At 42.1% G+C, this 17,978-nt stretch overlaps 1 protein-coding gene across 4 annotated transcripts in view; it reads left to right on the top strand.

The window, feature by feature from the left end:
- LOC139229885 (zinc finger protein 436-like) overlaps window positions 1-15,103 on the top strand; it is a 78,676-nt gene extending 63,573 nt beyond the window's left edge. For 2 of the 4 annotated variants that reach the window (XR_011587846.1, XM_070861517.1), the window contains exons 3-4: window positions 11,448-11,702; window positions 12,737-15,103. Coding sequence is in view for 1 of the 4 variants with exons in the window: in XM_070861517.1 (XP_070717618.1) it covers window positions 11,448-11,702; window positions 12,737-13,125 (644 nt within the window). In the remaining 3 variants the exon portion in view is untranslated. Of the gene's footprint in view, window positions 1-817; window positions 2,942-9,605; window positions 9,716-11,447; window positions 11,703-12,736 lie in introns of those variants that run through there. The other 2 variants (XR_011587847.1, XR_011587848.1) reach the window with 2 other exon arrangements.
- Window positions 15,104-17,978: the final 2,875 nt, after the last annotated feature.

The raw sequence follows: 17,978 nt of genomic DNA on the forward strand, positions 1-17,978 counted from the left end.
ATAGAAATCCTGCCGATTATTTTAAAGCTGCAGATGCCAGTTGTTTATAGAATGATAAAGACTATTGCAGTTTTATTCCCCCTAAGATTTACTGCAATCATCTGTGCGGTAGCATAACTGTTACATTATGGGACTAGGAATCTAGAGATCTGGAATAATGATCTGGAGACATGACTTCAAATCCTACCATGGCAGCTGGGGAATTTAAATTATGTTAATTAAATAAATCTGCAATAAAAAGCTAGTGGCCGTCCTGGTAACCATGAAACTGCCAGATTATTGTAAAAACCAGTCCAGGAAATTAGCTGTCCTTACCTTGTCTGGACTATGTGATTCCAGAGCCACGGCAAAGCTGCCTCTGAAATGGCCTGGCAAGCCACTTATTTGTACCAAATTTCGAGAAAAAGACCTGAACACTACAAACTGCAGCGGTTCCAGAAGGCAGCTCACCAACACCTTCTCAAGGGTAATTAGGAATGGGCAATAATTGTTGAGCTTGCGAGCTATGAACAAAACGAATCATCTCTTGTTCAAATTTACTCAGTGGTTTCTTCATTGCTACTTTCCTTTGAACCATTTTATTTTGATTTTTTTAAACTATAAAAGTAAACTGAGAGGAAGCATAAGTGGAATTGTGTCAGCTGAGCCCGTTAATTGTCGGTAATTTTGATCATACTGTAATCGGGTGACAGTGAACTGACAATCCGTTACCCATCTCTCCCGACTTCCCTTCCCACTGAAATCACCATTGGTTCTTTCTCGCCATTTGTGCGCCACCGGCCAAGACCAATTTCAGCCCCATATTCTTTAATTCCAGGATAACAAAAATGGTCCCAGCAACTATTGCATCAAATACGCCACAGTTAACCGGACGGACACTGAAGCTAGTTTGGAAGGGGGTCAAATGGAAGAAGCTCTGATGTCTACGAAAACCTTCCACGGAAATGAGAACGAAGCAGGAATAAAATGCACAGAAACAACAAAAGAACAGAATTGAGGCATCAGTCAACTTGTGCTCTCAGCAAATTGCCTGACCTCACGGACTTTAGTCTGAAGGCAGGTTAGGCCATTATTGTTAGTGCAAGGCCTTGGAGGCACAGTGTTCATGCCTGCCAACAATTCAATTTCAACATATCCTTTACTCTGACAGGACTTTATATCTCGAGAAACATCATGTCGCAAGTTTTGCAGTTCATATTTTGCAGCAGGATCCTACATGAGGCTTTGGTAAACATGAATGAGGGGGGCTGGTTATTCTTGAAAAAATACTTCAGGCTAGTGTCAATGGTTCAAAGTATGAAGGAGTGTGAACTTTTCAAAAAATAAAACATAGTATGGAGATGGTGTGTTGGGGAGTTTGAACAAGAGTGCCATATGTAATACACTTGATTGGTAAATTGTTATGTATTACCTGTGACTTGGCTCACGTAAAGTGATGGGAAGGGTTCTTCCATAGTAGATGAGAATGCTGCCACAGATAGTGCAGGCACGGTACTGGACTTACAGGAAATAAATAGTGGTTCCGGTAATTAAATGGTATTGATAGATGGATGACAGCGTAAGTACCAGGAGCTAGTTTATCTGCTGGGCTCCGCCATATTTTGCGATAGATATTCAGATCAGCGAGCATCCTCTGTAAGAATTGCTAATAGAATACATGGGCAGGAGATTTTATGTTGAGGGACTCAATTATTTTGAAACTGAAGCAGTGAGTAGGAGTGATGCTGTGGGGAAGTGAGTCAGAACAATGGAAAAGCAGAACGAGGGATGTGTGGGGAAATATTCTGGTGGTTACAGGTACACTGTTAACACAAACTCATGATGGTTTGTGGGCCATATGTTTCGGGGGTATTACTTGTGTGCAAAGCAATGCTTTAATTGGTGACTCAAAATGTCCTAAAAGAGGCGGAGTGGCAGCATTGTCAATACATACATGTGAGCAAATCTATTTGTTATTGTAATCCGAGGATAGTTCTTATCGTTGTTTGGCAGTCTGGTGTCGGAGGACAGCCTGTAATTAAACAATGTGTTGGTTACCAGCTTCACTTTGACTCTGGTATCAGAGTTCTCTCCTTCATAAGCAAGTTTCTGTTGGACAGTGTTAAATAAACAACTGAACTTGTTTCTCTTGCTGTAGCCATTGTTTCGATTAGCAAATCAGAATATTCTAAAGTTCAGCAATCTGTGGTAACCAAGGGTCACATTACGTGAGTACCTCAAATGTTCTTTCTGGGCAGTCTGTGGGATCAGCACAGCATGTGTTGTAAATTGTTTGAACAGCCCTAAAGGCATCGATAGCTTCACAGGAACACACAATAGTAAAATGTGCAAGAGTCATTTAGCAATATCTGTGAATGGTCTGGAATAAATCAGCTCGTTGATTTGTGTTTAGGGGAATGTCAAGAGTTCATGATGGCAATTAGGTCACTTGTAATTATGATAGTTAAATTATTCGAAGAGTTAAGTACATGTTTGTACGGTTTATGTTACTCAGTTGACATTTATATGTATCTTTGATGTACTATGGTTTATTGTAGGTATGTATGGAATGTAGGGATCAAAGGTGAAATGTGGGACAAGAGATGTGAGTGAACCATTGTTTTGCTTCTCGTACTGGAATGGTGGAAAGTGTGATTGTTTAATAGCTCATAGTGGAATCGTGAAGTATGTCTGAGTCCACACTAGTTGTGGATAGCATGCGGTTTCAATAAAGTCCTGATCCAGCATTGCCACAACTGTGTGTGTGTAATCTGCCGGTTAAAGTAACGAGACGAAAAAGAACAAGAAAGTAGGCCAACACAAACAATTAATTGCTCATTGTAACCTTGAAAATCAGTAAATTCCTCTTTTATTACAGGGAAAGGTATTTATTTTGAAATTTCTGCTGTGTTTCTGGCCCAATTGAATGATGTATAACAAATGATCTGTTACCAATATCCAATAAATTTGCAATAAATAATGAAATGTTGAGATAACTTCAGAAGCTTGACTCTAAATGTTTTACAAACTCAAAGCTGACCGTTACCGGTTCATCGAAACATAGAAAGTAGGTGCAGGATTAGGCCATTTGGCCCTTCGAGCCTGCACCACCATTCAATAAGATCATGGCTGATCATTCACCTCTTTTCTGCTTTCTCTCCATACCCCTTGATCCCTTCAGCCGTAAGGGCCGTATCTAACTCCCTCTTGAATATATCCAGTGAACTGGCATCAACAACTCTCTGCGGTCGGAAATTCCACAGGTTAACAACTCTGAGTGAAGAAGTTTATCCTCATCTCAATCCTAAATGGCCTACCCCTTATCCTTAGACTGTGTCTCCTGGTTCTGGACTTCCCCAACATCGGGAACATTCTTCCTACATCGAACCTGTCCAGTCCCGTGAGAATTTTATGTTTCTATGAGATCCCCCCTCATCCTTCTAAACTCCAATGAATACAGGCCCAGTCGATCCAGTCTCTCCTCATATGTCAGTCCTGCCATCCTGGGAATCAGTCTGCAGTCCCTCAATAGCAAGAATGCCTTCCTCAGATTAGGAGACCAAAACTGAACACAATATTCCAGGTGAGGCCTCACCAAGGCCCTCTACAACTGCAGTAAGTCCTCCCTGTTCCTATACTCAAATCCCCTAGCTATGAAGGCCAACATACCATTTGGCTTCTTCACCGCTTGCTGTACCTGCATGCTAACCTTCAATGACTGATGTACCATGACACCCAGGTCTCGTTGCACCTCCCCTTTTCCTAATCTGCTGCAATTCTGATAATATTCTGCCTTTGTGTTTTTGCCACCAAAGTGGATAACCTCATATTTATACACATACTGCATCTGCAATGCATTTGCCCACTCACCTAAACTGTCCAAGTCACCCTGCAGCCTCTTAGCATCCTCCTCACTGCTCACACCACCAGCCAGCTTAGTGTCATCTGCAAACTTGGAGATATTACACTCAATTCCTTCATCTAAATCATTAATGTATATTGTAAATAGCTGGAGTCCCAGCACTGAGCCCTGCGGACCCCACTAGTCACTGCCTGCCATTCTGAAAAGGACCCCTTTATCCCGACTCTCTGCTTCCTGTCTGTCAATCAGTTCTCTATTCGCCTCACTACATTACCCCCAATACCATGTGCTTTAATTGTGCCCACCAATCTCTTGTGTGGGACCTTGTCAAAAGCCTTTTGAAAGTCCAAATACACCATATGCACTGGTTCTCCCTTGTCCACTCTACTAGTTACATCCTCAAAAAATTCTGGAAGATTTGTCAAACATGATTTCCATTTCATAAATCCATGTCGACTTGGACCAATCCTGTCACTGCTTTCCAAATGCACTGCTATTTCATCTTTAATAATTGATTCCAACATTTTCCCCACTACTGATGTCAGGATAACCGGTCTATAATTACCCTTTTTCTCTCTCCCTCCTTTTTTTAAAAAAAGTGGGGTTACATTAGCTACCCTCCAGTCCATTGGAACGTATCCAGAGTCGATAGACTGTTTGAAAATGATCACCAATGCATCCGCTATTTCTAGGGCCACTTCCTTAAGTACTCTGGGATGCAGATTATCAGGCACCGGGGATTTATCGGCCTTCAATCCCATTAATTTCCCTAACACAATTTCACGCCTAATAAGGGTTTCCTTCAGTTCCTCCTTCTCACTAGACCCTCGGTCCCCTAGTATTTCCGGAAGTTTTTTTGTGTTTTCCTTTGTTAAGGCAGAACCAAAGTATTTGTTCAACTGGTCTGCCACTTCTTTGTTCCCCATTATAAATGCACCTGAATCTGACTGCAAGGGACCTACGTTTGTCTTCACTAATGTTTTTCTCTTCACATATCTATAGAAGCTTTTGCAGTCAGTTTTTATGTTCCCAGCAAGCTTCCTCTCATACTCTATTTCCCCTCTTAATTAAACCCTTTGACCTCCTCTGCTGAATTCTAAATTTCTCCCAGTCCTCAGGTTTGCTGCTTTTTCTGGCCAATTTATATGCCCCTTCCTAACACTATCGTTAATTTCCCTTGTTAGCCACGGTTGAGCCACCTTCCCTGTTTTATTTTTACTCCAGACAGGGATGTACAATTGTTGAAGTTTATCCATGTGATTTTTAAATGTTTGCCATTGTCTATCCGCCGTCAACCCTTTAAGTATCATTCGCCAGTCTATTCTAGCCAATTCACGTCTAGTACCATCGAAGTTACCTTTCCTTAAGTTCAGGTCCCTAGTCTCTGAATTAACTGTCACTCTCCATCTTAATAAAGAATTCTACCATGTTATGGTCACTCTTCCCCAAAGGGCCTCGCACAACAAGATTGCTAATTAATCCCTTCTCATTACACATCACCCAGTCAAGGATGGCCAGCCCTCTAGTTGGTTCCTTGACATATTGATCTAGAAAACCATCCCTAATACACGCCAGGAAATCCTCCTCCACTGTATTGCTACCAGTTTGGTTAGCCCAATCTATATGTAGATTAACGTCGCCCATGATAACTGCTATACCTTTATTGCAGGCATCTGTAATTTTTTGTTTGATAATATATGGCATAATCTAAGGTCAGAACTTGTATAGTTAGTATATGTATCAGTCCCAGTATTTCATTTAACAATGCCAGTCCTGTACCAGCAGGACACTGTAGCTGCTCATCACAGAATTTTACAAAGGAGACAGTGTGGGTAATAATCACACATCAATACCATTAGGCTTTTGTAGCTACGAATAAAAATTCTGCAGCAGTATGACAGTGCAGATACTAATCATAGACCTGTACACGTAGTATATTTCTGGTCCTAATCAGGAATATATACTATATTGCAGTATATGTACTAATAACAGTCCTGCACCATTAGCGTAATGTCGATACTAACCACAGTCCTGTATAGTGATAGCACTGTTGGTACTAATCTTCGACCAGTACCAATAGCACAGTATAGGGAGTACTCATCGATCGGCACCAATATAATAGAATACGTTCTGATCACATACCTACACCTGAAGTACAGTATAGGCACTAATCATAGAACTGCTTCAGAAGGACAAAATAGAAATGAAGCATAGACCTGTACCATTTTCACAGCACAGGTAATAATCGCAGTCCTTTAGCAGTATTACTGTGTAAGTACTAATCAGAAATGAGCATAATATATTTAGTAATTACAGAACAATAGGAATGCACAGGTAATAATCATAGGCCTGTAATAATAGGGCAGTTTGGCTAATCATCGCTCTATCAGTAGGACAGTATAGAGAGAGCAATACTTGGGAGCAAAGGTGTCACTGTTTTACTTGCACAGTATAGTCACAGGCTTATACATCTTCCCATGGTGACACTGATGGGGTTAATCGTTTCATACAAGACAATCAGTAATTCGAATGTTACACCACTAAAATAACAGCTTGCATAGACACATTTTTGTAACATTTAGTCGAGTAGGTGACATATTCCATTGCACAGCAAGTTTGCATTGAGAGGCTAAACTAATCTACAGTCCAAAATTTAATAAAGTATATTAGGATTGTTTTTTCTGAAGGAACAATATTTTCAGTTACCTGGAGTGAGCCGGATACTGGGATTAAATTGGGCAGTTCGAGCAGATGCACCTCATTACCCTGGGTTTAGCCTTCAGTAATTTGTGAGTTGAATCACTTCTTTTGTAAAACACTAGGTTAAACTCTCGGGATTAAATGGTGAATTGGTCACAGTCCCACTGTTCTCAGCCCTTGACCCCCGTTCCCCCTCTACCGTTGTGCCAGACCTCACACAGACAGCTAGGGTGACCGCTTCCCTGGTCCGTAAAAAAGCCTTCAGCCTGTGGCCACACACTAGGTCAGTCTCTGTGTTAACGGAACAAGCTGCGGTTAGAATAAATCATCTTTAAAACTGTTTTCAGAGATATCTCCGGCCTGGATTCCAACTGTTGGCTTCTGATTAGAATTTAGTTTAAAAGCTGACCGGGCTCAGTTCACTTTTCAGCGTTAGGGTGGACTCGTCATCAGGTCCGGTGGAGTTTCCTCTTTTGTCCAGTGAGGTGTGACGTCACACTGGTCTCAGGGCAGTGAGCTCCACAGCTGCAGCCTGCTCTCAGGGAAGTCGCTCCAGCCGCTGTCTCCTCATTCCCGTAAGTACAGTTTGGGGATTTGAGCATGCCGCCCTTTGGCCCTGAAGCAGTAGTACAGTGTCAGCGGCTGAATGTGGGCGGCCACATTTGTCGGGAGCAGGAATGGGAAGTGGAACAATGCGCTGGGGAACAGGTTGCTGTGTTGGACGGACTCCATTGGTTCTGGTGATGAGTGGAAATGTTCGCCCAAATCTGACTAAACAGAGGCTGCATTGTAACAGAGAGAATGATTATCTATGGGTGTGTTTATATTTGGCTGCTGCTCTCTTTAAGGGAAGCTACTGGTTTCGAAGACGAAACATGTAAGGTTGTGGGGAAAGTGGGGTGTGGGACCAATTGACAAGTTGTTGTGGAAGATTCAGCGCAGGCACCTTGGGCCGAATGGTCACCTTCTGCACTGTCTGATTCTATAACTCCAGTTTTCAGGTAAAAGGATCTGGAAACAGCTGATCCGAAGCCCGTGTCTTCACAGAGGGAGATGGACTTCTGCTCGGACCCCCAACATTGGGAATGAAGCACCTCTGTCACCTTCTGATCTTTAAGTGAATCTCCAATATTTCCAGTGCCTTTGGAAACCCCCGCGGAACTATAATCAGACAGTCAGTAAGAGGCAGAGTAACACTGAATTGATATTGACAGTTACCTAAAGTCAGACATTCAATTAAAATGCCTTGAAATGTAATTTCTATGTTTCAGTATCAATCAGAGTTTAGTGCAACAGCAGAACTAAGTTTGGTTAGTCAGGGTAACAGGGTCTTTCTGCTCATGAATCCCTCTTTGCTGTTACATGATGCATCCCGCTGAAGATTGTTTGTAAACAGCCTAATTTTTATTATTTTAACAATTGTTTTGTCTCACATGCAGTAAATGCTTTAAAATGTCATATTATTGTACTGTTTTTTATTAGGATTTATCATTTTATGCACTTCATATCAAGTGTCAACGTTGTATCAGTTTTTCACTCTTACTAACTGCTATTAATAAATGCGGTGAGCTTTGCATTTTTCCTGTAGCTAGATGTTAATCGTGGTCTATATCATTGCTTCATGATTTTGTGTGACACAAGCATGCTTCTTTTTAGACATCTGCCATAGAAAGAGAGAGACAAAGAGAGCGAGTGTGAGAGGGAGAGAAAGCGGGACAGACAGAGGCAGAGATAGAGAGAGGAAGTGGGTCAGTGGTGGGGCGGAGAGTGAGACAGTGTAAGAGGAAGATAGACACACGAGAAGCAGATTCAAAGAGATAAAGCAAGAGACAGACACAATTGACATAGAGACACAGAGAGGCAGAGGGAGAAAACAAAAGGCTTAAGGGTATTTAGCAGGGAAAGTTATAATGGTGGCTCTTCAATGTTAATTTCTGATGACAGTTCCTGGAATATAGACAGAAATGTATCTTTATGGTCTTGTGTAATTGAGGCTGCTTTCCTCTGAGATGCTGATGTCAGCGCTCTGCTGCCTTGTTACCCAGTGGACCACAAGAGCAGAAAACCGGAACACACACAGGGTTTTCAGCTTTAATGTACCCCCTGATTCTTTTACTAGAAACACATCTATTTTAATAACTTGACATTAGTTGTGGAGTCATGTCAGGCACAGCTCGTCTCACAGCTTAATATGGGAGATCAGAAAAGATGTCAAGTTACAGCTTAGTCTTCAGCTTATAATGGTCCCCATGTTTATTTTGTTGACTAGCAGATAAAAAACACTTTTTGTGGAAAGAATTGGCCAAATTGACTACTAAAGGCCCAGGTTGCTCATGTTGAACAATTAAATACAGACACATCTGCATTGACCATTGACCCGTTGGCTATTATTTTTGCAATGTTTGCAGCTACATGCAGTGCCTTAGTAATGTGATTCCTGTGGTCTGAGGTGTGACCAAATGTTTCTGCTGCCTGCTGCTTGGTCATGTACTATCATCACTAGCAATAGTTGCAACCCTGCCAATACTTGTGATGATGTTGATGCTAATGATGAGTAAACTGATGATAGGAAAATAGCAGGAGCTAACCAGTCAGCCCTCGATCCTTCCCTGCCGTTGAGATCAGTCCTTTTCTGTCATGGTTGATCTGTACTTCAACTCCATGTACCCGCCTTTGCTCAATATCGCTTGTTATCCTTAATCAACTAAAATTTATTCACCTCTGTCATGAAAGCTCCAAATAAACCCTATGGTACACAGCCTTTTTTCAGAGTTGCAGAGTCTCAGTTTTTACATTTGTCCATGGGAAATCGCTTGCAAAGCTGGAATGTATTGCCCATCCTTAATTGTCGTTGAGAAGGTTTTGATGGACTGCCTTCTTGAACCGCTGCAGTCTGTGTGGTGAAGGCAGTCCCACATTGCTTTTCGGGAGGGAGTTCCAGGATCCTGACCCAGTGACAATGAAGGGATGGCGATATATTGCCAAGTCAGGATAGTGATTACTTGGAGGTGATGGTACTCCCATGCCCTTGCCGCTCTTGTCATTCTAGGTTGTCGAGGTCGCGGGTTTGCGAGGTTCTGTCGAAGATGTCTTGGCGAGTTGCTGCAGTGCATCTTGTAGATGGTACACACTGCAGCCACGGTGCGCCGGTGTTGGAGGGAGTGAAGGTTTAAGGTAATGTCCCATTGTGTGAAAACGTGCTTCCTGATTTCTACCCTAAATGGTCTCATGATAATTTTAAATAAATGGCCCCTTGTTCTTGACAGAGCAGATATACTCAGTGACACTCAGAACAACAAATTATTTTAATCTTTTTCAGTGTTTAATCTGACAGCAACTTTTCCATTTAGTCTTCAGACCATTGGGATCTTCAAATAAAAGCTCTTTGTTTGTGAGAGGCTAAGTTGGAACAATTTGATGTATTAATATTTTACATTTACTTCAAATAACTGAGTAATTGGCGGCACATGTAGACTGGCAGAAAATGTGATACCGCCTGTTTTGTGTCCCTGCCAAAGTCAAATTTCACCCGCTGGGTGTTTCCACTATTCAACTGCTCAGGTCAAGCATGAAGATAGTGACAGATATTGAAAATATAATACGGTTTTTTTTCTCATTTGCAGTGCAAATTGCTCAGCAGGGGACCACACAAGGTGTGATGAAAATAATGTTCATTATTGATAATTCAGTTTGTTCAATTAACACTTCCAATTTAGATTTACAGGACAGCAGCAATCCTGCAATTTCCAGCTGGTCTCCCAACCGTAAAACTGACCCACTGGAGTCACCACCTATAAGGGAAACGCTCGATTATCATTTTCATCGATTTTACTTAGTCGGTCAATCCCAACAGGAGTTTTAAGCCACAGCGCCAAGTTTAATGTCTACTGCAATATATTAAAGATAATGTGGTCTACAAATTGGTCTGGGTAACTGCTAACTCATTTCAATTAGGATTGGCAGCGATTAATGATGATTAGCAGAGAAATGGATGGAAAGATAGACAGTTCTCTGATGAAGTAACCGAGAATTTGTGCGGTTTAAGTTGTGTATATTGACTTTCAAAAGGCACTGAATGAAGCACCACATAATAGATTATTGGTCAAATTTAAGCACGTGTGATTAAGGGGCAGTGGCAGTGTAGATAATAAATTGGCTGGGACACACACACTGAGAATAGTGGTTAATTGTCATTTTACTGACTGGAAGGGAATATTCAGTGGTGTCTGACACAGGTCGGTATTGGGATCCCTGTTCTGTCTGATAATTATATGTCACCTGCACTTTGCACACATAATTTCAAACTTTGCGGAGGACACTAAACTCTGAAATGTTATAAACAATGTGGAATATAGAAACAGACTTCTGGAGAATAACAATAGACTGGCGAAATGGGCAGATACATTGCAGGTGCAATTTAACGCAGGAAACTGCAGTGAATTTACTAAATTTGTACCAATGAGACCGGATTTCAGTTGCATGGAGAAACTACAGCTGTTCACCTTTGAACATAGAAGGTTAAAGTGAGATTTAATAGAGTTGTTTAATATTGTGAAAGATTTTGAGTAAATAAGGAAACACACTTAAGAGTTAATTGTTGAAGTTTAAACGCACCCACCCGATACAGGGAGGCGGTCCTCCCAACCAACCATTGGTCCTTCTAAAAATGACGGGGGGCAGAGTGTCGGCATAACGGGATGGTAAATCTACTGATCCCATTTCGAAGCAACTACCACCCGATTTCACCATGTTAAATTTACCTCTTAAATAGAAAGTTGAACCGATAGACAACAGATATCTAACGCCAGGTTGGGACAATGTGTAGAAAAACCCCACTGTATTTACTACATATAGTGCTATGATGCAATATTTCTAATCATTACTTCCTTTTATTGTCTCCATGCAGCATCTGGACCGGAAGTGCTGGTTATTTATCCCAGCAATAGAGACGTAAAGGAAGGAGATAAATTAAAACTGCAGTCTGTATACAGAGGTAGAATTAATTACTTTTATTGGAGGAACGATTCTAACTATATAAATGGAGCTCGCAATGAGTTTTATGAAACGCTTGTGGACAGTAGCAGTGGAGGCTCTCACCAGTGTGCAGTGTGGTCTGGATACAAATGGCAAAGGAGTGCGACTCTGAAAATATTCACAATCGGTAGGTGATCTTTGACATTTATAACTTTAGATAACAGTGATGGAAAGAAAAACCTGCATTTATATAACGTCTTTCACCATTTCTGAAAGCATTTCACAGACGTTTGAAATATAGTCATTGTTTTAATGTTGGATACCTGAAAGCCAATTCTGGCAGAACAAGTTCCGACAGATAGAAAAATGATAATGACCATGTCAACATTTGACCTGCTGATAGAGGGATTGCTCTTCCAATTATTTTTGCGGGATCTTTAACGTTCACGTGAGTGGAAATACCGTGCCGCGGTTTAATGTGTCAAAAGGCACCTTTTGCTACAATATCGTCACTGCGAATCATGGAGTGAGATTCGAACCTGTGACATACTGTCTCAGAGGCCTTTGGGCTACCCAGTGAGCCACACCTTTTGTTAGTTAGTTGTTGGTTAGTGCCCGATGAGTTAAACCTCAGGTAATGGCTGCCATCGTTCGGTCAACTTTGACACGTAGTCAGCTCAGCTCTTGTCCAGAAAAGTCACGTATTTAAAGAGACCTCACAGTTGAATGTAATTCAAAACATGAAACATATTAAATACTTGAATAAAACTGCCAAATGATCACTGAGCAGAAGTGTGCAGCACGTCCACAAAACTAAAGTCCCTCTTCCCTGGTACCATTGTGGGGAATCTCACTTCAACCAGCCCTGCTCTAAATAGAATAATCCCAGCTCCTTTAGTCTCTCCATACCTGATGGGGAAATACCAGGCGTTCCTGGAGGTAGGGCTGAGTTTGTTACTGATTTGTAGAATCGGGTCTCGAAGTAAAAGTTATTTGATGAAAGTTTGAGAGGCAACAGAAGGGGTGTCAGCTGAACATAAGAAGGGACGTGTGCCTTTCTAACACCACAGTGTCAGTGGGGCTTTTCGGATAATAGCTGTGTTGTTCATTAATGGGATCATAGCGATACATGCACTTTAAATTAAATGTTCTTCAGGATCTGGTACATGTACTTTAACATATTCTAATTTGTACTTATTTATATTTCTTTTATATTATCAGCTTCTGATTTGAGTTTAACTTTGGAAGTCAAACCAAGAGCCGCGTTGTCGGGTGAAAGCATTACCCTCGAGTGTTTGGTGCCTGACCAGAAAGGGACAGGATCCTTCCTGTGGTATCGAAATGAAAAGTTCATACAACAAACTTATCGAGCTCAGTACATCATAACTAAAGTGGAAATTACAGATGAGGCATCATATCGTTGTGAACTCAGAAGAAGCTACAGGAAATGGGTCTCACCAGAAGTAAACATTACTGTAACAGGTTGGTCACTGCCTTTCTTGCTTTCCTGTGAATTTTCTGGTTGGCAAGTTGCAGAAATATGGAAACTTTTCGAAGAACATTTTTGCCAGGACAATTCTGTTGAAATTGGAAATATTTCCAATTATTGAGCAAACATTCAGATGTGTAAACTTTACAAAAGCATCTGGGGTGCATGTGGCAACATTCCACACTGGGTTAACTGTAAGGGTGTCGAGTGCCCAATGAAGCCTCATGAGGGGAACTCGATACCACAAGGAGTAGTTGAGTAAAATATCATAGATGTATTGGAGAGGAATGTGGATAAACACATGAGGGAGAAAGGAATATAAAAATATGTTGATGGGGTAGATGGTGCCTGTTGGAAGGATGTTTGTGTGGAACTAAACACCTGCATGAACGTGTTGGGCCGAATGGCCTGGGTCTATGCTGTAAATACTATGCACAATGTGTCTGCAGCGTGTTCAGGACTCCCGCACAAGTTTTCTCACACTTTGGCCATGGTAAGCCCCAAGAGAGAGGACTGTTGAAGAACACTGGTGTTGAAACTTGCGTCTCGGTAATCTGCCAACCAATTCTTTGTTGAGGATCCTTGGCTACCCTTGAGAGAGGAGAAGGTGAATGTTTATTTGAATTCAATTCCTCCCCCCAAACTCCAGCCTGCCGAACGAATGTCCTGGAGCCCTTCTAACTTGTGGTGTTCGGCCACCACCTGAAAGTCCCATTTCACAGCGAACCGGAGAAGAGCGACAATTCTCTGAGGCCGACTGATGTGCGTCTGTGACTGCCGTATGCAAACCAGCACAAACACTTCCAATCATAGGCACATTTGTTGCTACTGGATGGGAGAGTACAGCTGGCAGACACATAGCTGAGGCCAGGAAGATTTGCGGCACTCTTGCCCTTATGGTCACAACGTAACTCTGTCATCCTGCACCCGCTGGGTGGCTCAGAATGTAAAATGAGCAGCATACACTTCCAGAATCTGATGTGGTGGGTGAATGCTCCTCATAGAATCCATTGAAACTAATTAAATAAACATACGATGGGTTGTATAAAATATAATTGATCGTAAGCACCGGATTGTCTATTGCGTGCTCTGCTTCGGCTTTGCTTCATACCCAGGTGGCCCACGCGGAAATGTACCCCTGTGGCTTGGATGAGTTACACTGTCCTCAGTGTTCAACATGGAACAATCCGATCTCATTACCTTCGGCCTTCATTACAAACTCTGCTTCCTCGCCGTGTTATGTCCTCCGTTAGCTCCAGAGAAAGTGGGGAAGGGTTCACATTTGCCAGCTGTTCCCAACACACCATAGTTTCTGAAATGCAACTTCAGCAGAGCTGGGTCAGATGGTGGGAAAGTGCTGCTCAGGCAGAGAAATAGGAATTAACTCCAATATAAACCATAAGACAATTCGTAATCAGCTGACCCCCGCTTCCTTTGTGTTCTTTACGTTCCCTAGACTGGTTGCTGTTGGAATTAGGGCTGGGTGCAGGAGGAGGGACCGTGAAACGCCATTCATGGAAATCCATATTAATGTTAAATTTACTCGGCTCAACAAAGGCAGATCACTGGGGAAGTGGGAAATCTGAACTTAAATTGCCATTTTTTGGGGGCGGCTTTACAAATAGATCTTTGTGTGAATTAAGCGGATGAAGCATTATAACTGTGACACTTTGCTCAAGATATCAGATGGCGACGTGACCTTACAGGTCGATCCGCCTTCGGTTTTGGACGGAGATACTCTGATGCTCAACTGTCGGTATAGATACGATTTGTGGTATAATTATTACGTTGAATTTTATAAAGACAATACTAGGATCCATTCAATGATGAGTACAAATCACGAAAATCTGCATAGAATTATGGTCACTAGTTCGGAACATATCGGATTATATCATTGTACAGTTGACAATAAGCAATCACGGAGTGTCCGTGTTCACGTTTGTGGTAAGTATGGGGAATATTTAAATGGGAGATGCATGAATTGTGTTTCTCCCTATTACTGGTGTACACATCTGAGAATTTCTGAATCTGTACTAAAGTATACTATCTATGTGAACTCCAAAGATGTTGGTGTTAGATTGTACAATATATTTTCTACACACATGCTACTTGAACTGACGTTTCATAATCACTCTGATTTCATCGCATACACATTACAGTTTGATAAGTTTAATAATTTGTTGCTTATTGTTTGTCCCTTTTTTAAAAAAGGGGCACTTATGTTAACATTATTACTTTTCCTGAAACAACACCTGTCACCCTAATTGGCATTTTTTAAATGTGTTCGCCAGGTTCCCCTGTTTCTCCTCCTTCCCTTCCCCAGTCCTTCCACCCTTTGCTCTGCCCATTACCCATGTTTCTCCATGATTAATTTCTCGACCTGACTACACTATTTCATGAAGATGCAAGAAAGGTTGAAATGGATGATACCAGAAAGGCAAAGTTATACCAATCAGGAAAAGGTGAACAGGCTGGGTCTCTCTTCTCCAGTGAAGTAGAAGGCTGAGGGGTGACCTAATAGAGGTAATACCATTTATGAAAGGATTTGATAGAGTAGATGCAGAGAGAGCATTTCCCTCTTGTGGCGAAGAACATAACTAATGCCATTAATATAAGATAGACATCAAGAAATCAAATAGGGAATTCAGAAGAAAGTTGTTTACCTGGAGAGTGGTGAGAATGCGGAACTCACTACCACAGGCAGTGGTTGAAGCGAATAGTATAGACGCACTTAAAGGGAGCCTGGATAAGCATAACAATAACAACTACTTGTAAATATATAGCGCCTTTAACGTAATAAGGTGCTACTCAAGAGTATTCTAAGTTAAATATTTGATACTGTGCTGAATAAGTAGAAATTAGCGCATGTGACCAAAGGTTTGGTAAAAGAGGTAGGTTTTAAGGAGGGTCTTAATGCAGGAAAGAGGTAGAGAGGCGGATAGGTTTCGACAGGGAGTTTGAGTTTAAGTCCTAGGCAAAGAAGGCACGGCCACCAACTGTTGAGCGATTATAATCAGGGATGCTCAAGAGAGCAGAATAAGAATGGTGCAGATATCTCTGGGGGTTGTGGGGCTGGAGGAGATTACAGAGATCGGGAAGGGTTTGAAAAGAAGGATGAAGATTTTGAAATCGAGGCAATGCTTAAGCTGTGCCAATAAACGTCAGCGAGCTCAGGGTGATTAGTGAACGAGACTTCGTGCAGTAAGGACACGGGAAGCTGAGTTTTGGATCACCTCTTGTTTACCTCGGGTAGAATGTGGAAGAATAGCCAGAACTGCGTTGGAATAGTCAAGTCTAGAGGTAACAAAGGCAATGGATGAGGGCTTCTGCTGCAGATGAGCTGAAGAAAGGTTGGAGATGGGCAATGTTAGAGGTGTAAATAGACAACCTTATTTATGCTGTGGATATGTGGTCGAAGCTCTTTTCAGGGTCAAACTTGACACCAAGATTGCGAACAGTCTGGTTCACCGTCAGACTGATAGTGGAAAGATGGATGGAGTCAGAAGCTAGGGAACGGAGTTTGTGGCAGGAACCAAAAACAATGGCTCTGTTCTTCCCAATATTCAATTTTTGAAAACTTCTCATCCAGAATAGGATGTCGGACAAGCAGTCTGACAATTTAAAGAGAGTGGAGGGGTTGAGCGAAGTGGTGGTGAGACAGAGCTGACTATCATCAGCGTACATGTGGAAACTGATGCTGTGTATCTGGATAATGTCGTCAAAGGATAACATGTAGATGAGAAATAGGAGGGGGCAAGGATAGATCATTGGGGCACCAGAGATAACCGGGAGGCGGGAAGAGAACACATTGCAGGTGATTCTCTGGCTACGATTAGATAAATAAGAATGGAACCAGGCGCATGCAGTCCCACCCAGCTGGACAACGTGAAGAGGCGTTGGAAGAGGATGGAGTGATCAACCGTGTCAAAGGCTGCAGACAAGTCAAGGAGGAAGTGAAGGGAAAGTTTGCCTTTGTCACGGTCACAAAGAATGTAATTTGTGACTTTGATGAGAGGCGTTTCAGTACTGTGGCAGGAGCAGAAACCAGATTGAAGGGATTCAAACATGGAGTTCCGGGAAAGATGGGCACGAATTTGGGAGGCGACAACACGTTCAAGGACTTGAGAGGAAAGGGAGGTGGGAGATGGGGTGGTAGCTAGCAGGCACAGTGGGGTCAAGATTTGTTTTTTGAGAGGGGAGATGACCACAGATTGTCGGCGAAGGGTACAGTACCTGAGGAGAGAGAACCTTTAACAATGTCAGCTAACATGAGACAACCGTGTCAAAGGCTGCAGACAAGTCAAGAAGGATGAGGAGGGATAGTTTATTTTTGTCGCAGTCACAAAGGATGTCATTTCTGACTTTGAGAAGGAGGAGAAGGTAAGAGACGGTTATGCTGATAGCGTTTCTTGTGCTTTATATATCATGAATATACACAAAGACTCAGCATCCACAGCCCTCTGGTGCCTCTGCTGAGAATCTAGAAAAGTGCTCCTTTCTCTGCCGTTTTGCTGATCTCTGTTAATTTTTTGATGTGGCGAACAGTCGCAGACATTTAACAAAATCTGAGAGAAGGTCTTTCGGCAAATCTACCCCTTTGAACAGCGCCTCCTCTCTTCATGGTGTGGAAGTGGGTGTATTGTCCAATCAACGATGCCTTGCCTTGGCCAGGTGAAGCTCAATTGTCTTTATTTCCAGCTCGGGTCAGCTGAACTAGCGTCTGAGAGGTGTCTGAGATACATGTTGGTAGCAATACTTTTGGAATTAATGGTTGATGGCGAGCTGCAACATGGAACGTAATAGAGCAAATTTTGATTGGAATATGCCCAGGCATATATATAATAATTGCCAGGCCCGGCGTTCCCGTTTCAGCGGATTTTAGTGAAATAAACATAAGGGAGGAATCCCGTCTGGTCAAGAACTTACCCCCTCGTTAATCACACAACAAATCAATGTTCAATGAGATCTTTTAAA

The sequence above is a fragment of the Pristiophorus japonicus genome, chromosome 19 (genome assembly GCF_044704955.1).
Source record: "Pristiophorus japonicus isolate sPriJap1 chromosome 19, sPriJap1.hap1, whole genome shotgun sequence".
Classification (NCBI taxonomy): domain Eukaryota; kingdom Metazoa; phylum Chordata; class Chondrichthyes; family Pristiophoridae; genus Pristiophorus; species Pristiophorus japonicus.